The 24,986-nt window shown below is 36.2% G+C and overlaps 2 protein-coding genes across 2 annotated transcripts; one reads left to right on the forward strand and one right to left on the reverse strand.

The window, feature by feature from the left end:
* The first annotated feature begins 101 nt into the window (after nucleotides 1–101).
* On the forward strand, nucleotides 102–8,664 carry LOC141592724 (protein BREAST CANCER SUSCEPTIBILITY 1 homolog). Its single transcript, XM_074413506.1, has 14 exons — nucleotides 102–246; nucleotides 549–602; nucleotides 717–787; nucleotides 2,143–2,250; nucleotides 3,597–4,072; nucleotides 4,461–4,568; nucleotides 4,720–5,631; nucleotides 5,736–5,833; nucleotides 6,400–6,586; nucleotides 6,686–6,792; nucleotides 6,883–7,000; nucleotides 7,097–7,262; nucleotides 7,372–7,490; nucleotides 8,114–8,664. Exons 1-14 carry the CDS (start codon nucleotides 191–193, stop codon nucleotides 8,453–8,455), a joined length of 2,922 nt encoding a protein of 973 aa, XP_074269607.1. The 5' UTR covers nucleotides 102–190; the 3' UTR covers nucleotides 8,456–8,664.
* A 7,922-nt stretch (nucleotides 8,665–16,586) lies between these two features.
* Nucleotides 16,587–24,022, reverse strand: LOC141590593 (uncharacterized). The gene is made up of 5 exons (XM_074411168.1): nucleotides 23,579–24,022; nucleotides 22,778–23,494; nucleotides 19,414–22,362; nucleotides 17,513–17,938; nucleotides 16,587–16,817 (listed from the first exon to the last, which is right to left on the reverse strand). Exons 1-5 carry the CDS (start codon nucleotides 24,020–24,022, stop codon nucleotides 16,587–16,589), a joined length of 4,767 nt encoding a protein of 1,588 aa, XP_074267269.1.
* Between the last annotated feature and the right edge of the window lie 964 nt (nucleotides 24,023–24,986).

Raw genomic sequence — 24,986 nt, forward strand, 5'->3', positions numbered from 1 at the left:
CAGTAAGACAAAACGTTTGGCGGGGCGCAAAATTTTATTTTTATTTTCAAAATAATTTCAAGTTTCCCACCAACTTCCTCGACAATCTTCCTCCTAGTCTTCTTCATTTATCCCAATTACTTCCTCACTACCACCTCTCACACTTCCACAACATCTTCCAACATTTCTTCCTCAACACACCTTAATTATTATGGCGAATATTTCTTATCTCGAGAAATTATGCCGAGAACTCAACTGCCCCATCTGGTAAGTATCCTCCTCCTTCCCTCATTTCGTTACTCCATCCGTCCCAATCATTTGCTTACCTTCAATTAAAACGCCCCTTACAAAGAATATAAAATGTAAACAAATGATTGAGACGGAACTAAGGCTGCCACCAGCGACGCCTTTAGTTCTGATTCTTTTTTCTAGTTTACCTTACACTCCCTCCCTCTGTCCTGATCGTTTGTTTAGGACGGAGGAAGTAACAATAACAGTAATTTCTCTGGAAATTTTCGCACCCTAATTTGAAGTCCTGGTTTTCTTCGGTTCCGTCTTTTGTTTTGCAGCTTAAGTTTGCTGGAATCTGCTGTATCACTAACTTGTAACCATGTTTTCTGCAAGTAAACCCTAATTTCCCTCTCTTTCAATTTGTGTTTTTTTTTCTGTGTTTTATTTGTTGATTATTTTGTTCAGTGTTGATTCGATTGATTGATATTGGTTGTAATCAATTTCAGTTCGTGTATTTATAAATCTATGAAATCTGGATCAAATTGTCCGGTTTGCAAAGTGCCATTTCAACGCCGAGGTATGCTTACACTTCTTTAATTGATTTACTGTTATATTTTGCCCTAATTTTAATAATTGGTTTGATTATTGTAGATTTGTTGTTAGTAATGTATGCTTAGGTTTGGAGTAATAATTGTTTATCATTCAAATTTGCGATGCACGGCTCCTATACACTAGGTGATGATAGATAGATTCATGGGTTTCAATTGAGCTTCATTTTAACTGAATTTAGGTAAAATATCTTGAATACACTTATACACTATACCTAGGTGATGATTGCTACTGTACAACCTCCGATTCTTAGGAATTGCAGCATGTGATTAAAATACACCTTACAAATCTTAAAATGTTGGGTAATTCCAAAGAATTGAAGGTAGTAGAATTTGGGGTATTAAAGTCATGCATAAAAGTATGAACGTCCGACCCCTTCCTGTGAACCTATGAGGCACTATGGTATTATTGCTGTTACCTGTTCAAATGTCGATACTTGGCAATGATAGATACCAATGGTGATGATTGCTGCCTTGCTGGTGTAGCCATGTGAAAGTGAAACAATTTGACACATTAACCCATTCATGAATGTCTGCGGTGTTCAAGGTGCTTAATATTGTTGGAAGTTCAAGTTTAGTCATATTCTGTGGATCTTTTCTTGTTTCTACGTTGGAAGTGTAAAGATGTTACTGACGTATTTGGAGTGAGCGATGTGAAAGAAATGGCCTTTCTTGATGGTAATTGTTAATAGTATGTAGCTATGAATAAAATAAGGCAATGCCACTGACTTGATAGGAAAAGAGTCTTAGAGATCACAGCTCAGTTTGACATGTTTCAAGCTCTTGGTACCAAATTGTTATGAATGTATTGATGGGATAGGGCAGCTTTTCTGCCATTTGATTGGTGGTCGGATATTCTGATAATTGATCTCACTGGTTAAAATTGATTCCCTAATTTGGGCTGCAAAATAAGGACAATAGATGCAAAATAAAGTTGCAGAATCATTTCTTCCTGGGATGAAAGGTTAGTGGAGCTGTTGAAATATACGTGCTAGGCTTCAGCTGTTTAGAACTGGTGCTGAAACTGAACAAACTTTCTTTTCTTTTCTTTTCTTTTTTCTTTTTTTTTTTATTCTGGTTGTATCGACTTGCATCTGTTGCTATGTCTCTGGTCCTTTCAAGCATAGGATGGGGAGAGTAGGGATTTTAGGAAAACCATAAAGTATGTGAGCTCATCTGTTTGAGAAATCTATGAATTCATTGATATTAATTTCGACATGTGGAACAGCCGGCTTAATACTAAACAGTTTTAATTGATGTGTGTGTTGTATAATATCCTATTAGTGTTGCTGCTTTTATTGATAAAAAACTTGCTGTTCTGCAGAAGTTCGGCCTGCACCACACATGGACAACCTAGTGAACATATACAAAAGCATGGAAGTTGCTTCAGGAATTCCCCTACCTGCGCAAGATGAATCCACAAGCAAACTAGGTAATATTGAATTTCTGCAAAAAATTCATAATAATGGGAATAGTGTGCAAAGTGTATTCAGTAGGGAAGAGCATATTTAAAGTTGAGTTATCACATTAACTACTCATGTTTTCGACACAATAAATGGAGGGGAGGTTGGGTTCACAAGGAAGTTAGTCTAATTGTATTAATACAAGATTAAGCGGGCAATGCATGTTATATTTTAACGCGGGGTATCTCCAATAACTCCAACCAAATCAATAATCTCCTATCACGTCTTGTTTGTGTTTGTCTCTACTAGTAGAGCTCCCATCACATTGTAATTGGGATTACGGCCGAACAAGCTCACCCTTACATTTTCAAGACTGAGAAGTCTCTAGACATTTTATTTTAATCTTGTTTTACAGTCTTGCTTTTGGTTGCTCCATCTAACAACACAATGCCTCGAAGTTTTTTTGTTTTTGCGAACGTTATGATGGAGTGTGGGGATGTTGGATGTACCCTGTCTTTTGCTATAAGAAACGCCTGTTCTCAAATTTCTTTCTCTGAGTCAAGTCATACAAAAATCTCACTATTGATGTACAAGATGTATCATATCAAGATATTGATTATCAGTATCCCATGATCAATTTGCTTGTGTTGTTAGATTGAGTCTTATGGATTTTTGTAGCTGTCATAAGGCAATACCTATAAATCATTCAGCGGATTTGGTAAAGGAGTATGTATACAAAATTTGATTTAATTTGAAAGAGTGTAGGAACACCATTGACATTTTACATCTCTGGCATTGTGTTCCGTTTGGAACTTGTATTATTTTAGCGGACATCTTGATGAGTCTTGTTATTTACTGTACTTTGCAGGTTAAGTGTATTTTTATTCTGTGAATCTGTGATGTACTCCCTCCTTCCTGGCCATTTGTTTAACTTTACTTTTGGCTCAAAGACCAAGGAAGGAGGAGACCATTTATAGCTAGTGTTATTGGATGACAAGTAAAATAAGGGTGGGTGATCAAATTACCCCTCAAAAGCATTGCCAAAATCGAAAAGTAAACAAATGAATTAGACACCCAAAAATGGAATAGGTAAACAGATGACTGGGATGGAGGGAGTATATTGTTTCAGTGAAATAATTGAATTCTCTAATGTACTTCTACAGTCAAAATGTCCATGTAACAGAACCATGATGAGTGGTGCACAAAATGATTTAGGGTCAGTTAAAAGAAATTTCTGTTTGAAATATCTATAATTGATGAGGCATCTAGTCTAACATTTTCTTTTTATCAAGAAGATAACCCTGACTATTCTACACAAAGTGTGTATGCATGTATTTGCTGATGGATTAATGCAAAGTGTGTATTTCTTTGGCAGATGCTCTAAGAAAGACTGATGGTGACCTAAATCCAATCAAGGGGAGTACTGATGAAGAAGTCCCATTGACGAAAAGTCATCATCAAAAGGGAGAAACTTCCAAAAGGTCTAAATCAAAAGCAAAGAATTCAGCTCGCAGTCGTGGAAAATCTTCATTCTCCATGAATAAAAGGATTCAGGTGCCAGAGTCTCCAAGCACTGACACTCCACTTAGACAAGCAAAAGAAGAACTTGAGAAAAATCAGAGAAGCAAAAAAGTTGTAAACAAAATTGTGAGGCCACCCAGTGAGCAGCCACTTTCAATTGGAAACGAAAGCGCTGGCCTTGCACCTTTTTTTTGGTTGCGTGATGATGATGCAGAAAAGTCGAGCCAGCATACTGACGAGTATCAGTTGACATGCACCCCTGCAAATATTCCTTCTTTTAGTGATATTAAGGATTCAGACGATGATCTACCCGCCAAGATATCACCAAAAGTAAGTATTCGTTCACAGAAGCTTATGTGAGATGCTCTTACTTGTTAGACCAACCCATTCATCCTATTACTGAAAAGAGGATTATATGAGTATTTAGGTTGGTCTCATAGCATCTATGAGACCGTCATTTGCAAGACTCACTGCTCTTCCTTAACTGGTGCTGTCAACTTCACTATTCTAATGGGTGTTTTTTGCATAGTGTCTCAAACTGCCAGAAGGATCAAATTTGCAACAGTTGTTTCCCTGTTGTCTTTTAGTTTTTTCAGCATGTCAAATGACTCCCAGTTGTCCATAATTTCGCTTCATCTTGCCACAGATTGATGTTCAGTTTTTAGCATATGTCTTTGCTATACTATAGAGTATCTAGATGATATATTCTTTTTTGCAGGCACCGATCAGAAAATGTGTTAATGTTGAGCTTTTTGACAGTGAGATGTTTGAATGGACACAAAGACCATGTTCTCCTGAACTTTGCCTAAGTCCATCAAAGATGCAGGTAAATGTCGACTGAATTGTCATGCACTCTTGCTACATGGCTGATGATTTCAAATTTGCAATAATCATTGTGTCCAGCACCCTGTGAACCTTTATTTATTTTATTCTTTACTCATTTTTGACTTGATTTGATTTGGTAATACTGGGTGCAGGTTGAGGACCAGGACGCATGTGATGGAATGTTAGAAAATGGACTTGAATTACCCTCAACTGCTGCTGATATAGACCAAGAAGTCACTGCAAAGCAGTTGGACAACATTAGTCCCCATGAAAAGAGCGATAAATTCAAACCTAACTCTTGGCATGGAAGCATCGATCATAGCCAAAATGAATCTAAAAATCCTCAGAAAAGAGGAACTAAAGGAAGCAAAAGAAACCAAAATAAGCGTCAAAAGATAAACGTGGACAAACATTCAAAGACAGATGGTGGTTCTAATTCAACCAATGGTGACACTGAGCAAGGTCAGAAATCTAAAAATAATTCTGCTCATGGCAGTTCAAAGGCAGTAGGTGTTTCAAAATCAAGATCATTTCAATCACCAGACATATTGCTGTCAGATAATGCTGATGGGGTGGATGTCTCCAATTTGTATGCCTTCTTAGAAGGTGAAAGAGGCCCTAGTGAGCTGAACACTTTCGATATTGCAAGAGGTAATTCCAAGAGAATCAAGAAAAGTCATCAAAGCGACCTGGTTAAAACAAGTAGGCAGAAGCAAAAACTATCCAAGGCTGATATTAATGGTGAAGTAATTGCTTCTCAAGATAAAAGGAGTGGAGTGTCAACTTCCAAGTCCAATTCATTGCATGAAAAGTCTGTCGGAGAACCAAGCAGTTTTAGTGAGAGGTCAAGTCTGAAAACGAAAAGATCCATTGAACAGGTTAAATCTAAGATTGAAGAAACAACTGGTACCAAAAATAATTTACAAGAAAAAATGGCTGATGCGACCAAAAGCGTTCTCATGAAGACTGGAAAGGGTCATCTTGATACAGACATGCCAACTTTGCGAAAATGTAATGCCAGTTCCACACAGTGTGCTTTCTGTCTTAAAACTGAAGAAACGAAGGTACTGTCTTAAGCTGTAGTGTAGTTACCTCCCTAATATACATTTTACGTGCTGGATACTTTAACATGCCATGAAGCACTTGAATGACAAAGTAATTTCTTCAGGCTTCTGGTGAGATGCTTCATTATGTTCAAGGCAAGCGAGTTCCAGCATCTCATAGTGGAGAGACTGTTATTCATTCACACAAAAATTGCACTGAGTGGTATGTTTTGTTGTTTCCATTTTACGTTCTTCCTGATTAGTGGCTTAGTTTTATAAGCACCACTTGTTAGCTTTTGAGTAGTGACTATATTAAGGTTTTGCCTATAAACACTATTGACCAAATAGTTCTGGTTTTTAGCATTAGCTTATTTTGAAAATGTCAGAATTCAGAAGCATAAAGCTGTGCGTTAGAGTAAGACCAACGTGGTTACATGGGTGACACTGTTCTATCCTCAAATACGTTTATCATAGGTAGCTGAAAGTAATTTGGCTAGTGGTACAATAATAATAGGTTTAATTTGCATTGTCTACCTCTTCTGTATTGGTCGTCAATACCCAAAATCCCCCTGACGTGCAGTATGGAATAGTAGAACTTAATGGTTCTTATAGACTTTTTTAAAATCTTATTATCTGTCCTCAAATTGATTTGTGCAACTCTTGCTAGTTTAAGATCATTGGTCTCATTACGTAAGCGAATCTAAGGTAAAATTTGATTCTGTGACGAGGAGATTTGTAATCTGATATTCTGATTATGTTATCTCTCTTTTTTACCATTTGGCTATACAGGGCTCCAAATGTTTATTTTGAAGGTGATATTGCTGTCAACCTTGAAGAGGAATTGGCAAGAAGCCGCAGAATTAAGTGCTCTTTGTGTGGTATGAAAGGAGCTGCTCTGGGCTGCTATGAAAAGAGTTGCCGCAAAAGTTTCCATGTCCCTTGTGCCAAAAAGCTTCGAGAATGTCGATGGGATACCGTAAGTGGAATATTTGATACTCGGTTACAGTTTTGCTTAAGAATATTTGCTACGAATTTGCTCCAACACTCACTGTTTGTGTTTGTCACTCCTCAACAGGAACATTTTGTCATATTATGCTCTCTTCACGTCTCATCAAAGTTGCCCTGTGAAATGTCCATATCTCAAGTGCCTCAAGTTAAAAGTGGAAAATACAATGTTAATGGGTATGGTATTCTGCTGAAAATTTGCAGGTTGGAATTTGGATGATTTCAGTAAAATTTACAGTGAAATATAATAACTTTGTCTATTTGCAGTAAACTTCTCCATGAACAGCCACAAATTTCTGTCAAATGTTCAAATAGTAGATGGAGCTGTGGTCGGTCATCCGAGAAACTAGTTCTCTGTGGTTCGGCTCTGTCGACTGAGGAAAAGGTGGAATAGAAACCGTTTGCTAAACTTTATTCAAGCATCAACACTTGCATAAATTGAAATTTTCACCCTAATAACTAATAAGATCTGGATGTGCAGGAAGCTGTTTCCGAGCTCGCCAAATCATCTGGAGTTGCTTTATCAGCTAATTGGAATCCAACTGTGACCCACGTTATTGCATCGACAATCGAAAATGGAGCATGTAAAAGAACCTTCAAAGTTCTAAAAGGAATCCTTGAAGGGAAATGGATTTTGAGCATCAAATGTCAGTAAATGTTCCTATATACCTAAATTTATCTGCACTATTAATGTGCCTAAACCAAGTCTGATAAATTTCTATACATAACTAATGCCAATATTTGTTGCATTTGCAGGGGTTCAGGCTTGCATGAAGGCTTCAAAACTAGTCGAAGAGACTCCCTATGAAATCACCTGTGACATCTATGGCATACAGAATGGTCCTTATCTAGGAAGATTAAGGCTTCTAAACAAGGTACAAACATCATCTTTTTCGTACCTGGCAAATTGAGATGTTCTTATATACAACAGTGACTCATTGAGTAAGGCTAAAGTTTAACTTTGACGGACACATAGATTTTTATGGAGCCGAGCCTCTTAATATGATGAGTTAATCTTTGTTTCATTTCTTCATCTTCTGGACTCTGGAGTCTTCTGAACCTTGTGTGTTATGTCATTTGGAGACACTGGGGTCATTTTGCGATTACATTCCTTTATTCTCGAGTCATCTGACTTGGTTAAAACTTTTAACCACTCATTTAACATTGCTTTCTGTGATCTTTTCTTGAACTGGTTGTCTATCTTACAAACAAACTTATGAAGCCAACTTTATTTGTCATAACTCGTAACTGTGGTTCCACTGTTTTTAAAGTTAATTTGAAAGAAAATCTATTTGAATGAATCCAGCTTATGCTATGTTACTCCTGTTACTCGAAAACTGAACATCAAACTCAGCTAGTTCAGTAATGTCTAGTTTTCTGGTTACTGGTTAACTGAAAACTGTCCTAATGTCTTCCCTTAGCTTAGTTCATTGTTTTATATTTCTTGACGTTCTTCGCTACGTTAACTAACTGTTTCCTGTGTACAATAATTTTACAGGAACCAAAGCTCTTTTCCGGGTTCAAGTTCTATTTAACAGGCGATTTTGAGCCTTCATATATGAGGTATTTACAAGATCTTGCTACTACTGCTGGAGGAACTATACTTCACCGGAAGCCCATTGCAGAAGACACTGAGATATCTGCATCCTGTTCTTCAGTGACATCAACTCTTATTATTTATGCTGAGCTTGCTGACAAGTGCCAACCCAGCAGAAAGCATTTGACACTAGAGCGCAGGCGATCTGATGCAGAAGCTCTCGCGAGTTCAAGTGGAGCGAGAGTGGCACACGACACATGGCTGTTCCATTGCATAGCTGGCCATAAGCTGCTAGATTTGTGAACGGTTGGCAGATAATTTATTTTATTGTACAACGGTTTTACTCTAGGATATGGTAAAATCATCGATTCCGATTTCAGACCGATGTGTACCTAAGTTATGGTAGTTCATCAAAGTTGTTTTCTGTAAATAATTTGCAACCACTCCAAACACTATAGTAAGGTCCATAACTACTGACTCTTGATCAGCTAGGCAACATTTTTCTTTCACAATCTTATTTTGTACTTCCTCTGTTTTTTTTACATATGACTTTCTTACATTCTGAGACACTCTCTTTTTTCTTCAATATCTCTTAAAATATAAGAATAAATATTATGATATGTATACTCATATGAAAGAGTTTTTCTAGGAATATAATGGTACCATTTTTATATTTTTTGAACAAATATATTTTTGTAAATATTAAAGTCAAAGGTTTACCTCATTAATGCAAAATGTCATATATAAAGAAATGGAGATAGTATTACATTGACTTTAACATTATGAGTTGTTTTTAAATACTATTTGTCCTTTTTTGAGTAAAAAAATAAAATCTTAAACCCAATTGCCAAGTTAAAAAATAACGACTCTCTTAATTCCAATCAATTTCATACATTTGATTTAAAAATAAGTCATATGTATAGAAATTAGAAACGGTCGAGATGGAGAGTATAATAGACAACTAGTGTAAATCTCGTGCATAAATGCAAGATTTTTTTAGATCGGGATTTTAGAGAGCTTAGCAAATAAAAATATAAATTTAAAGTGAATTTAAACATTTATGCACCATGGATAAGAGATATTAAGTTAAAGTAGGAGAATATATTTATTGTTAAGTTTGTAATTTTGTATGTAATATTAGAAGCTAAAACTCTTTGTGAATATCTTCATAAACAATGTCAATTAAAATTACGTAAAACATTTAGCGGAGAATATATGAATTTTCATATTTATAAAATTTACATTAAATATATTATTACAAAACGACCTATACGAAATGTTATTAATTACGGACTAGCGATTTGTTGTAGTGCAAATGTGCAATCATGTTTCATATGTAGACTAATACATGATATAATATTAAAATCATATAAATCAGATGTAAGACTCAACTTTTAAAATAATGATAAATTAACAATAAATAGAGCCCAAATCCTTATTAAAATAGTTGAGCGGGAAAACTTAGAGTAAGACTTATTCTTTTAGTTCAGGGAGATGAGAAAAAAAATGAACTTGAAAATTAATCAAGAGAATTGAGTGAAATCATGAAATGTGTATTGTATTGTTTTAGATTAATGATTAATGATTCCATTTATACATTTTATCAAATAATTTTCTTGATTTTTTTTTGTTGTGAACTTAATAATATTTTTATAGATTTTATATACAGGTAGTTATATGTTAAGTCATTCTCTTATATATAATAAGGGAAATATTCTCAACAAACTTTCTCCAATTAACTTATTAACATGTGCCCTTAGGGCACATATTAGAAAATCCGATATAATAATAAGACTAATAAAAGATTTAGGAATTTAGAATTTTAAGATTTATATCAGTTTTGTTTTACTTTAATTAAATGATTACAATTCAGAGTTTAAAAAAAATTATATAATATTTAAAATATTATATAAAAAAAATAATGAAAGAAAGACATATTTCCATATTTAGCGAGATTTCTTTTAAAGAGAAAAAATATTTGAGAATTTCTATTCTCTTAGTATTATGATGATTTCATTTAAATGTTGTCAATTGTTTAATGGTTTCCACCTATTGCACTTGAGGTACTTCATCGTCTTTAACCAACTAAACAAAATATTTAATTTCGAAGATGGTTATAAATAACTCTCGACTACAAGTTCAGAATACGATACTTTTTTTTCAAATTAATAGTTTTTACGAGCTTTCAGTTTAAAATAATCACTGACGTCCTAGTCGGAAATTATGGTTAGCCAAAGTTTATTCATTAAAAAAAGTGAAAATTACAATTTACCACCTAGTATTCTCACTATTTTACAATTTTCCACCACGTATTTTGTTTATTACAACTAACCACCTACATTCCCTTGTATATATCCGATCTCCCACCGTATTTCAATCCCGATAATAGTTTTACTTAATTCCCGACTCGTTAAGTGAATAAACAATGAAATGACCATAAGGCTCTTGTTATGTCCTAATAACCTCCCTTACACTCCAAGCTTACAAAGCAACAACCACCCCAACTCCATCTCAACCAATAAACAACCACTACCCTCCCTCCCAACACCGTTGACCACCACCTAAAGCAACATATCAACCAAGATTGCAACTGTCAAAACCCCATATAAACAAAAAAAAAAATCCCCTTGGCAAATTCACTCCCAAATCAAACATCACATCCCTAAATCACAAACCCTAAATCCCAAATTTCCATCAAATGAACATACAACATGATCGATTGCAACTTAACAGTACAAAATCAGCACCATGGGAGCATCAGAGAGAAAACAAATGTTACTTGATTGCATTATTCACCAAGTTTCCCATCTCAATCCTCTTATTCCTCTTAATAATCTACGGGTTAATCGCGTCATCACCTCCGGCACTATGTCACCCAAACGTGGGCCCCAATCTTCGTGGCGGTATCGTTGAAAATTGTTTTTGGGCTGGGATTGGTATATTATTTTGAGTGCGTAAGATTATTGCTTCTTATTGGGAATGGATCCCACCAATTTTAATTCATAAGTTTTACATATTTAGGGTTTTCAATTGATGAGGTGGTTATTTCCGGCAGTTTTGGTGGTGGCGGCCTGATTTCCTTTGTCATTGTGTGATTAGTATTTAGTAGTGAAGTATGAGGTGGTGGGTGGTGGCGGCGAGGTAAGGGTGATTTCCAATGGCCAGATTTATTGGTGAGGGCAGGGTGATTCGTGATGGGTGTGTACGGTGCTTGTGGGTGATCGGCTGTGTTAGGGTGGTCGAGCTGTCGAGGTGGTTTGAGGGATGGGAGGAAATATGTGATGGCTGATGATTGGTGGTTGGAGATGTGGTGACCGGTGAGGTGTTTATGGTTTACTTATTTCGTGGGGTTGGGTCGTTACGAGTGTATACGAAGGGTACTTTGGGCATATGATAGTTTACTTACTCAGTGAGTCGGGAATTAAGTAAAACAATGATCGGGAATGAAATACGGTGGGAGATGGGATGTATACACTAAAATGTAGGTGGTTAGTTTTAATAAACAAAATACGTGGTGGTAAATTGTAAAATACGGAAAATAAGAGGTGGTAAATTGTAATTTTTCCTTAAAAAAATTTTGACCAACCATAACTATCGGCTAGGAGTTCAGAAAGCGGTGATTTTTTTTTTTTCAAATTCAGGGCCTTTACGAGATAATTGGTTTGAAAAAAATTACCGCTTCCTGAACTTGTACCACAGAGTTACTGTTATTTTATTTTTTTTTTTATTTTTTTTTTTTTTGTGAAAAACGAGGGGTACTTGAGAAAACGAAAAAGTTAAGGGGTACAAGTGAGAAATCCCAAAAACTGAATTACAATGTCCGACAAATTGATTTTTCTAAAATGTATCCGCAACATATTGAAGGTTCAATAAGTCGCTGTAACACCCCGGCCCAAATCTTGGGTCGGGAGCGATTATACACGGTAGCTCGTTAGGCTGTGTACATGGCCCACAGATCAACACGGATCCTTTCCAGCGCAATTTATCCTCAATCATGCACATCCCGGAAACCTTCCCAGGGGTCACCCATCATAAGACTACTCTCAGGCAAACGCGCTTAACTGTGGAGTTCGTTTGCATGGATAACCAGAAAAGAAAGTGTACTTTGTTGATATGAGTAGTACTTATAATCCCTTTAAGCACTAGTCAGATTTTAAATCTATCAATGGACCTATTCAAGGAGGTACCCCACCCGAATAACGTTTTCGGTTCAGTGGAGTATTACAATCTCCCTTATGCCAGGTCAAATTTTACCCACATGAGTAAATAAGACAAAAATCTTAGTGTCTAGGACTCTAAGTAGTAATGATTTGTCTTTATTGAGTTTATCTATCAATGTATATTTAATTTAACCCGTTACAAACTTTCCGTCACAAATAAGAATTTGTGTTGAAGGCTTAAGGCTCTGTTTGACAAGACAGTTCAGGTAGCTTATTTGACCAATATTTCAGCTACTTGATTTTTTTTGAAAGTGTTTGGCAAGTATATTATCTGGTTAAATAAGCTATCAGAGTAGCATTTGAGATTTTAGGTATTTGAAATAAGTTATTTTCCAGTTTTTATCCCTACAATCTATAAAAACAAATACCCCCTCCAGTTTTCTATTATCTTTTTTTTTTCTTTTTTCACATAAGTTTGATTATCTTGCCTCTTCCCTTTTTTTTTGGTAAGTTTCATTAATTTTTTATTAATTTCTCTCTCCTAAAAAATCAACAACTCTAATTACTATATCTATTCTTTATTCATTAGTCATTTACCAAAAATCAGCTTCATTTTCAGCTAGTTTGCCAAACATTTTTCATATAATCAGTTACTTTATTAGCTCGTATTTTTTAGTTACCTTATCAGCTACCTTTTCAGTTTTTTGTTAGCTTTTCAATTTTCAGTTACCTTTTCAGATTTTAGTTACTTTTTCAGCTAGTTTTAACAAACAGAGCTTAACAGGTATTTCCTACTAGAGCTACCAAATAAACTAACAACTTTTGTTTACCCGATAATTAATAACTACTATAGATCCCGCCCAATGATGTGCGGTATTTTGAGTTTTTTTTTAGTGTATTATATTTATTTTTTATAAATTTGCACCTCATTAATATTTAATATTTCACTCCATTATATTTTGATATATGAAACAAAATAAAAATGAAAAATTAATCAAAGAGAATTAAGTTAAGCCGTGAATTGTTTTTAATGAATTTGTTTTTATCACAAAGCTAATAGTAAGTATGTGTCAAGTTATTATCTACCGTAAAAATTATTGTATTACTGAAAAATTTAGCAACTTATAGTGTATAGTTTAATAATTAATACCAGTTTTATTTTATTTTAATGAAAAATCATAATTATGAACTTAATTAAAATATTACAGTTTAATTATAAGAATGTATTCATTAAAAACATAAAAAAATAATGAAAGAAAATTTTACTTATTTTCTTATTTAAATAGATGCTTTTTGGAGGAAAAATTAAGAGAATTTTTATTCTCTTAGTAGTATAAGGGGATACTTCCAACCCATTCAATAGTTTACGTTTGATTTATTTCCTCTCCACGAAATAACGTAAACATAAATTGTTGATTAGGAAAGAGGGAGTATACGTATAATATACTCCGTACTCTTTTTCATTTAATGTGGTAATTGTGGTGGTATTTTATATTAGCAACGAATCTATGCTCATATGTTTGGTTTATTCGATAATGAAGGGTGCATGATAAAACGGAACAAGGATTTGTAGTTAGGGTTGTAAATTTTTAGCGGAAGCGTATAAATAATGTGTATAATCATCTCCAGAAAAGTTCAAAAATTTTAACTAAATAACTTTCGAATTTTTTATTTTTGAATTTTGAAGCACGAAAAAAGAGCTATTAATGACGGAATGACTACGACTGCAACTAACACGGAAAAGGATAACTGTAAAGCATGTCTTAAGCTCAATTTCCATCTTAAATTGTAAATTTTATCACTTAAACCAGTTAATTTAGTTTAAGTAACTTTTTATATTGATTATATTAGATAGGTGAATTAGATGGAGCTAGGTTAAAGTGATTTTGCCCCAAAATAATTGGCAAACAATAGTGTTGGTAGTGGTTAAGTGATAAAATTTACAATTTAAAAGATGGAAGTTCAAAAAATAATGGCTAAGATTGTATTTTATTGGGTCTATATGAGATTGTTGGCGTGTTTAAAAAAAAAAAATCAAACAGGCAGTAATTTTTAAATGAAAATTATTTCAGTAGTAGTTCTTAAAACGGTGTAGTACAAAGGTAATAGTTATAAAAAACCCTAAAAATAACGACTACAACAACAAAAATAAGTCAATAACCATAGTCGTGGCAAAACATAAATAAACATAACAATGGTTATGATAAAATTCTAATAATCGTGGCAAACTTTAGTAAATTGTGTTAAATGTATAATAATGTGGCAATATACATACATAACATAAAGTTACTTCGACAATATATATACAAACAATGAAAATTCTTTTTTCTTACGGGGCCTCTTTGTTGAGATTGCAGGGCCGAGCGTAGGGAGGAAAAGCCGGTTGTTAGGGTTGAAGGGCCGGTTGTTGGAGTTGCAGAGCCGATTGTTGGAGTTGTAGGGTTGGGCTTAGGGTTTGTAGGCCCGATTATTGATGTTGTAGATCTGGACGCATGGGTGTAGAGTCAGACAAGTACTTGCAATGAATATTCTTTTTTCTTACGAGGCTTTCTTGTTGAGATTGCAGGGCAGAGCGTAGGGATCGAAAATCCGTTTGTTGTGGTTGCGGGGGCCGATCGCTGGAGTTCTGATTCTGGCCGATCGCTTTGGAGTTACGATTCAGTCCGATCGCTGGAGTTACGATTCAGTCCGATCTCTTGGAGTTACGATTCTGAGGGCCGATCGCTTTGGAGTTACGATTCAGGTGGTCGGGCGCAAGGTTTTCAGAGTCGAGCGCAGGGTTTGCAGGGCCGATTGTTGGGGTTTTGGAGCCGGACGTATGAGTGTAAAGTAAGAAAAGTACTTGTTCGTTGAGCTGTACAAGAACTCAAACCCTTACTATCTACTCATGATATAGGAGACATGGACGTCATCCATGGTTTATGGCCGCAAGGGTCTCCACAGTACTCTGAACTATTACTGTACTGCTCAAAATACACTAGACTATGTTTTAACTATCAATATACTTAACAATTAGACAACTTCGTTTTGAATAGAATTAATGTATTTAAAACCTGATGTAGCAGGTTATTGTACATAGGGCCCACTGTTAACCCCTTAAATCCTTCATTTTTCTCCTCTTCTATCCTAATCCTTTATCTTGTACAACCCTCTTCCAGGTAACATATGGTATAGAAGCCTTCACTGTTTACATAGAGGCAAGGACTTGTACATGTAGAAAATAGGATCTCATTGGTATCCCATGTTTTCATGGTGTGGCAGCTATCTTTGATATATCATGTGAGGCAGAGGATTATGTGCATGACATGTATAAAAGAGAAGCATATCTAAGGTCTTACATGTGTCAATTAGTGACCCATTTGAGGACCATAAAAAACCAGGCAAGTTAACCAAACATGGTATAGAGATGACTTGCTCTGTTTGCAAGTCCAAATATCATAACAAAAGAAAGTACCCTAACAAAAATAAGCAAGTACCACCTCCTCCAAAGAAGCCAATGGGAATACCTATGGAATCTTTTGGGCCATATGTCAATAAGACACCACAACCAGTCTCTGAAGATCACCATAGAGCAACAACACAACCAACAAGAATTGGTAGGGGAGGAAGAACAATAAGGATTGTAAGAGATGCTGCCACTGTAGGAGGAAGAACCGATGCTAAGGGTGGAGGAAGAACAGGAAGAGGTGGGGGAAGAAGGGTAAGTACTTGTATTTGAATATGATAAGTACTTGTATTTGAATAGAATCTGTGAATATATATGTGAATTGAAAGCTTATTATTTTGTCATTGCAGGCTCTAAAAGGACATGGAGTTCTTTTTAATGAATCAGAAAATGCTTATACAAATGTAAGTGGATAATTAACTATTTTCATTAGTTACAATCTGCGAATGAGTTGTTTATAGATAATCAGCTATTTTTATTGGTTTCGTTGACAGGTTGCGGGCAGCAGTACTGTACCAAGGAGGATTCTGGATGGAATTAGTACTCAACAATCAGTCAACCATTAGAAGAAATGAAGAAAAAGGATTGATAGACGTGGTTATGTAATTGATAAGAACAATCTATATTGTAATATTACCATGTTTTAGGACATGGTTTTCTTAAGTATTAGGAGGAATGTAATGAAAAAAACACCTATTTGGGTTAATGCAATGAATGTTACCGGTGTAATCAGACAAGTTTTTTTTTTTTTTTGCCAAGAAATAGAATTGCTTTACTTCAGGAGATTGTTTTCATACATTTATTCTCGCTTAAATATATTACACGTTCTTCACCTAAACATCCAACTAAACGCAAATATAATCCAAGAAGCTATTAATCTAAACATTACTATTTTCTCCCAGTTAGAATGTTTATCTACTTCAATCTTCAACTTCATCACCTCTAATTTCAATTTTTCATTCTTCTTTTTCAGTTTCTGCAATTTTGCCTCATAAATTTTGATTTCATCTTCAATTTCCAGATGCATTTCCTCCTCCAAGTGGAAAAAACCACAAGTCTTCTGCTTCAACAAAATAAATGAACAAAAAAAAATCACTAAACCAACACCCAAGTTATGACAACAAAATAGATGAAATAATTAACTTATAGGCCATAATCGACACTCATAAAACTTCTTTCCGACATTTAGTCCTTGTTCGCCGTCTTCAAAAGAACAACCAAGTTATGGTTGCAGAAAATGACATTTGGAGTTTTCGCACCCGTAGAATTTGATGGAGAGGAAGATGGCCATTTCATTTGAGCGAATTAGAATAGAAGGGGAGAGTTTTCTTACCGTTGCCAATGGAGGAGATAGGTGGAGAAACACAAAAGCTTTGAATTTTTTTTACAGTGAATTAGGATAGAAGAGGGGAAAGATGAAGGATTTAAGGGGTTAAAAGTGGGCCCCATGTACAATAACCTGCTACATCAGGTTTTAAATAGACCAATTCAATTCAAAGCGAAGTTGTCTAATTGTTAGTTATATTAGTAGTTAAAACATAGTCTAGTGTATTTTGAGCAGTACAACAATAGTTCAGAGTATTGTTATCAATTAATCCAAAAAGAAAAGCAAAGCTTCGATGTCTAGAAGAATTCTTTGAGTCAAGTGGGGTCCCTTCTTCACTCTTGTGATCTAGGATAAGATCTATAGGCAGTCAAAAAACACGTCCAAATGAGGAAAGCCATTAGTCATAGCCCAAAGAAGTGATTCACTACCTTTTGCTTCCGCCTGTAACGCTGATTCAGACCAGAACCCTTTACCACCTTCTTAAATAACAGTGTCATCCGAGTCATACGCCACCAACCCGCAGCTGATCTTAATGAGTTCATCCAACTAGCTTCCACTTTCACCCTAATTGTATTACATCCATGGCCCGTGCCGATCAGATAAATGAGGATGCATTCCTTAAGTTTCTCACGTACCTCATTAAACGGTAGATGTACACCACAATAATCAAGTCTTGGCCTCCTACGAGAAGACTCAGTCGCATTAATCGCATAGGCAGCTGTCCGTGATTGCAGATTGAAAAAAGCATCCAGAGAGAATTTGCAGTCTCTAAAGACAAGGTTGTTTTTATTGCACCAAATGCTCCAAATGATGGCGAGGAAGCGAATAATCACCCGATCCCCGTTATCAACCCCCTAAAGATAGTTAATCCAATTAACTATCCAATCTCCGATATCCACATAACTATCGTTACCAGTTCGTATTCTAAGACTAGAAGCTGCCCCATTCCGTGTGACAACAGCGCAATCGCGGAACAGATGTTTCACTGTCTCCACGCAGTCATTACCATAACAGAAGCGACAGTAGGGGTCTACATTGATGGCTCTTTTGAGAAACATCGTTCCATTTGAGATAGAATTAGTAATAATTCTCCAGATCAAAACTTTCTACGTGTGAGGCTTTCAATAACTTCTTCCTACAGAAAGCATCACATACCCTACTAGTTTTATCTAAAACCTTTTCTCTACATGTCTTATTCAAATGATTTTCAAGTGCAATCTTATAACCAACTTTTACCGAGTAAACTGTAACACCCCGTAAATTTGAAGACCTTTATTATATTTTAAAAGTAATATTTTAATCTATTTTAATTTTATATTAATTTATTTGGAATAAACTTTATTTGATAAAATATAATCTTATTTTATTTTGAAGAAATGTAATTATTTTTGATAGTTTAGAAATGTTTAAAAGTGATTTAAACTATATTTAAACCTTTTCCTTTAATAAAATAAATTTCGGATAAAAGTCGTAAAATTGGGATTTTCCCATTTCTTACGGTCGTTGGGTAAACGAGTTTGGATATTGGGCATATGAGTACTTAATCTTTTAGTAAAATCGTGTTTAAGAACTTTAATATTCTCGGAAATCGCGTTCGACGAATATTTCTAATTTCCGTCGAAACGAACCAAAACGTAAACAATTGAAACTCACGCAAACACCTTACCCCAAACCATGCACCCTCCATCCTCCATGGGTCTCCTCTTCATCTTTCATTTCCTCAATTCTCATTCTCTCTCTTCCTTTCACCAAACACCAAATTCATCTAAAAAAAAATCCTCCTTACAATCCCTAAATCCTTCATAAATCCTTCATTCCTCCACCAATTTGCATAAAAATTATATATTTGGAATCCTCTTTTCATCCTTCATCTACTAGTAAGCTTTATTTTCATTTCCCCCAAATTTTGTTTAAGACACTTTTTTTTAGGGTTTCGAATTTAAGCTTAATAATTGTGTTTTTGTTGTTCTTATAGGTGAAGAATTTGAAGATGAGTTAGGTGACTCATATGTTGTTGAAGATGAAGAGTAATTTTGGGTTTTAGAAGCTTTCTCAAGTTATTACTTGTCTCTTTGCTAGCTTAAGGTAACTATTCCGAGTTACTCGACGAATTAATGTCACATTAGTAGTTGTATTTATTGTTTGTTGTTGTTTGTTGTTGTTTGAGACGATCTTGTTGATAAATGAATGAATGGAGTAAGATGAGTATGCTTGTGTTTAATTTATGTTACCCATTTTTTTTTTGCTAAAATGTCAGCGTTTTCATTGATAATCAACAATACATACAAATGTCAATCCATTTTTGTGCTAATGTTTACATCAAATGCACCTTACTTAACCAAAGACTATCCTTAGGAAGAATAGGCTTGTTACAACATGTATGAAATCTATTAAGAAGAGAAGTAGCAATCTGCCTAGCCACCATGGACGGACAACTCAGTCTATGATGAATCCAGGCCTCATTCCTTTGCATCCACACATAGTACCATACTGCAATTATAGCAGCAGTGGTTACATTCTTTCTCAGGCTACTCCATCTCCTCCTCTTAATCTGTTGAAGCACGTTTCCAGAGCTAAAAGAAGCTCCTAACGAAGTAGTAACCAAATTCATCACCTGCAAAGTGTAGGGGCAATCCTGGAACACATGAGTATGGCTCTCAATAGCCATAGCACACAAGCAGCAAAGATTGTCAGCTACAACATTATAAACATACAGCCTGTCCTTCATCCTCAATGCCTGTTGTGAAACTAACCAAGCAATGAACGCATGTTTAGGAGCAGCTAGAGTACACCAGACAGACTTATACCAAGTGACTTCATCATTCCTGTCCCTTAACCAATTGTAGCAACCCTTAACAGTATAGATATCCTCAATCCCATCAGTCAGATAATCTTGCTTAATAATGTCCCTCACCTGACATACCTTCTTCCAGTGCCAGCTGACAGCAGTAGAAGGAGTGTATTCAAGCCAAGGACTAGCCTTCATATACACATGGTGGACCCACTGAACCCACAGCTTATCAGGTCTAGTTGCAACATACCAGGCAAGCTTGCCAACAGTAGCAATATTCCAAGTTAAACTCCATTTCAGTCCCAATCCTCCCTCCTTCTTAGGAGAACAGACCTTCTGCCAAGCAAGCAAAGGTGCCTTATTATAATCAGCACCACCTTCCCATAAGAAATTTCTACATATAGCATCCACTCTTTTGATTACTCCTTGTGGCAGCACAAACATAGAAGCCCAATACGTATGCATAGTTGATAAAACAGAACTTACCAGAGTAAGTCTACCAGCAAAGGATAATTTCTTAGCACCAAGACTCCTCACTCTATTCACAATTTTATCAATCAAACTTGCACAATCTTTGATTTTCAATCTACCAGCTGTAATAGGAACACCAAGGTACTTAAAAGGCAAAGTACCCTCTAAGAACCCTGATATGGACAAAATATCATGCTTCAGGCCACTCTGCACCCCACTAAAATATGCACAAGATTTCTGAGGATTCATCTTCAATCCAGAGGCATTAGAGAAAGCAGAAAAAGCCCTTAACAACAGCACCATGGAGTGAGCATTACCTCTACAAAACATCAACAAATCATCCGCAAACATCAGATGAGTAAGCTTCATTTGTTTGCAAAGAGGGTGATAATTGAACTGCATCTTTTCAGTAGCACAAGCCAAAATTCTGCTTAAGTATTCCATGCATAGGGTAAAAATAAGAGGGGAAATGGGATCTCCCTGTATTAATCCCCTTTTGCCATGAAAAAAACCAAACGTTTCTCCATTAATAGCTAGACTGAAAGCAGCACTTGTGACACACTCCATCACTAGATTTTTGAACTGTTCAGGAAAATGGAAGGCAGTAAAGCTGACAGAGTCATAAGCCTTCATTAGATCCATTTTAAACATACATCTTGAAGAGAAGGCTTGTCTATTATAAAGTTTAACCAAATCCTGACAAATCATGATGTTTTCTATAATGCTCCTGCCTTTGATGAACCCTCCCTGATTCAGGCTAATCAACTCAGGAAGAACCTTAGCTAACCTATTGCACATAAGCTTAGAAATGCACTTGTATAATACATTGCAACAGGCTATAGGTCTGAATTGAATGACAGAAGTAGGCATTTTGCATTTGGGAATCAAGGTTAAGGTAGTAGCATTAATTTGTTTAAAGAGTTTCCCAGAGGCAAAGACATCCATTATAGCTGCACACACCTCATCCCCTATAACTGACCAAGAGTCTTTGAAGAAGGAACTAGTATAGCCATCAGGGCCTGGGGCCTTATGATCAGGTATAGAAAAAATTGCAGTCTTAATCTCCTGAGGAGTGACAGGGGATAGAAGCTGCTCCCAATGGGACTCACTGCAGACCCTCCCTCTTTTGATTATCTGGTGGTTTACAGGATCAGTACTCACCTCAGTACCCAAAACATACTTGTAAAAGTCTAAGAAGGACTCCTGCACTCCTTTGGGATCAGAGTGAGTCCTACCATGCCTATCCTTAATAGTAATAATCTGATTCCTCATAAACCTGGTTTTAATGATGCCATGGAAATATTTGGTGTTACAATCTCCATCCTTAGTCCATGCAATCTTAGCTTTTTGACTAAGAAAAAGAGCACATGCTTGTTGCAATTCTTTAACCTCCTCATGTGCTTGCTTTTCTTTAACTAGCCAGTAAACATCTCTAGGATCATCGGCTATCCTGGTTTGGATATATTCAAGATTCTTTAAAGCTCTAATAGTGCAATTCTCAATATCATCAAAATGATCCTTATTAAATTTCCTTAAATGAAACTTCAGATGTTTTAATTTTGATACCAGTTTGAACATCTTGGTCCCTCCAGTAGAATCCTTCCACCAATTCACAAGATGTGGAATGAAATGTGGTGACTTGCCCCACATTGTGTAGTACTTGAAAGGTTTCCTGTGAGTCCTTTGATGCCTGGCACTCTGGATTAGACAAGGAGTATGATCAAATGTACCCTCTGGAAGGAAATTAGCATACATGTCATTCATCTCCACACTCCATTCAGCATTAATAAGCACCCTGTCCAATCTACTATAAACTCTAGTAGCATGGTCCTGCTTGTTGTTCCAAGTGAAGTAAGAACCAATAGCAGGTCCATCCACTAGAGCACATCTATCCAAACACTGCTGGAAATCATCAATCTCAGCATCCAAACTATCACCACCCAGCCTTTCAGAATGAGACAATACACTGTTAAAATCACCACAAACTACCCAAGGCCCATTGATATTACCAGCAAACTTCACCAGTTATTTCCACAGAGGCCTTCTCTCAACCAAATCATTAAAAGCATACACCATTGACAAAAAAAACCCCTTTTTAGTGCTAATTTCAGTAACTCTCATGTTGATACATTGAGCTGAATAATCAAAGAAATCTACCTGATAGACAGTAGGATTCCAAATGACCCATATCCTACCACCCTTATGCCATCTATTATTAGTAGTAATGCTCCACCCATCAACAAGAATACCATTTAAACTATTTAGAGACAAAGCTTTGATCTTTGTCTCAAGGAGCCCAAACAATCCCACATTATTCATATGCATAAACCATTTAACATGTCTTTGCTTTGTAGGATTATTAAGGCCCCTAATGTTCCAAAACCCAAAGTTATACATTCCCCACCACCTGGTGAGGAACACTACCACTTACCCCAATTCCTACCTTGGGTGTTGTAGAACCATTTAGAGAATCCAAAAAGGTATGTTGACCAAACCTATGCACAATGTAGCCTCCATCAGCCAAATCTTGTCTGCTCAATCTAATAATAGGCCTGATTGGAGTAGGTCCAGAACTGTATGTACCAGCCTTGCTCCAAATAACAGGTGTCTTCAACTGAATCTCAACACGCTGCTTAGTAACAGGCTCAACAAAGACAGTTGAGCTACTAGCTTCCCCTGTAACAACAGGTTTAGCAGCTTGTTTAGGCCTCCAAATTTTAGCCCATGTCTTGCCCTTAGCAGGAGCCACTGGTGCTTGCTTCTTAGCCTTCCTACAATCTGCAGTACCATGGCCTAAGCCCTTACAGGCAGCACACACCAACGACTTCCATTCAAATTCAACATCAATAATAATCAGGTTTCCTTGTTCATCAAGAAATTTGACCTTATCAGGGAGGGGAGATCCTATCTGTATTTCAATCATAACCCTTGCAAACCCTAGTCGAGTTTTGTCCTCTGTGGCTAAATCACACTTAATAAACTCCCCAATCAATCCTGAAATCTTTCCAATCCCTTTACCCCAGAATTTCAAAGGTAGCTTGTGTAATCTAACCCACTCTGGAACAGATTTAACCTCATGTTTAACTAACTCAACTTCAGGAGTCCAGGGCTTAACTATGAGAGGTTTGTTATCAAACAGGAAATGCCCCTATTTGAGAACAACATCTCTAGCAGCTTTGCTCTTAAAACGAACTAAGAATACACCACTAGGAAGAAAAGATAGTTTATCTACCTGATGGTTAACCCAAAGTCGTCTAATAAAACCTTCAACAATTTCCCAAGGTGGATTCGCTCCTAAAATGAAACAGTAGACCGAATTCTTCCAATAATCCATCTCCACCTTAACCTCTTCCGCAGTGAACTGCAGTAGACCCGCAAGCGGAGCCTCCATAACAGGTGCTTCAGGAACAGGCACAGCGGGAATATTGTCATCAGAAAGGGGTTCATCCTCAACTAAAGTTTCCAAATTTAGCGCTGGAACACCCACCACTTCATGAATACCTTTCTCCTTGCGAATATCAGTAGTGGAAGGTCCTTGCTTACTCCTGGTTAGAGCTGGAAATTCCTCCAGACTAGAACGAGACAAGAGATCAAATTTATTGCCATTTTTTTGAAGATTTTTCTGTGTGTTTTGGGTAGAAGACGAAGAAGATCTAGTATTTATGGCGGCGACCATCATTATTTTTGTGTTTTTAGATCCCTAGGTTTCCTATTTTCCTCACTTTTCGTGTTTTTTCTGATTTTCTCTCACTTTCTCTTTCTATCTCTAACCCTCATTTTCAAAAACTAAATCAACCTATGTTACCCATTTGTATATTATTGTTTGGAACAAATTTGGATGAGGAATTATGTGTTGTGACAAGTCCGTGTTTTGGCTGGAACGCGTCAGTACCAGACCGAGACGGTTTCTAATGTTTCCAAAAATATGACAGATTGAACGGCGTCGAAAAATTAGGTGGTTTAGCCAATTGAATCACTCAATTCGGAGTCCGTATGAGTAAATGGCGTCGTTTTATCGATTAAAATTTATAGAAAAGTTTACCCTTGTGTGAGACGGTTATTTATGCTATTTTATTATGCGAGAATTTTGTGGAATTAGTTATTTTGTAAGTTGGAATATATTTTCTTATGTTGATAGTCTTTCACATGATAGAAATTGGAAATGGCATGAGAATGATATTGTGATGAATTTTGTGATTTGGGGCAAAGTAGGCCAAGACTCTGAGCTGGGCCAGATTGACCGAACGAGTTTGGTCAAACTAGGTTTAAACCTGTCAGCCTCGATTTGACCGATGACCCGTCGCGGGACTCGGGTCGAGGGTTTGTCTTTGAGGTGAGATTGGTGGTTGTTGGATGTTTTATGTTATGCCTTGATATTTGTAATTATCATTTCACATGTTGGTTGTTGGATGTTTTGGATGCCTTATGCTTGAGTCTTGTTGCCTCTTTGCCATTTTAGCTTGTTCTCATGGATTATGGTACTGTTGGTTAGCTGGAATTTGGATTATTATTGATATTGGAGATATTGTTGGATTGTCAGCTGAATATGCTCTTGCGTAGCCTTTTATATGCTAGGGTGTGTATGATCATTTTTGTGTGCAAGTTTGGACTCTTTGCCCCTCTTATGGTTAAGTGCGTGT

Source organism: Silene latifolia, chromosome 7 (assembly GCF_048544455.1).
Source record: "Silene latifolia isolate original U9 population chromosome 7, ASM4854445v1, whole genome shotgun sequence".
In the NCBI taxonomy this organism is placed as follows: Eukaryota; Viridiplantae; Streptophyta; class Magnoliopsida; order Caryophyllales; family Caryophyllaceae; genus Silene; species Silene latifolia.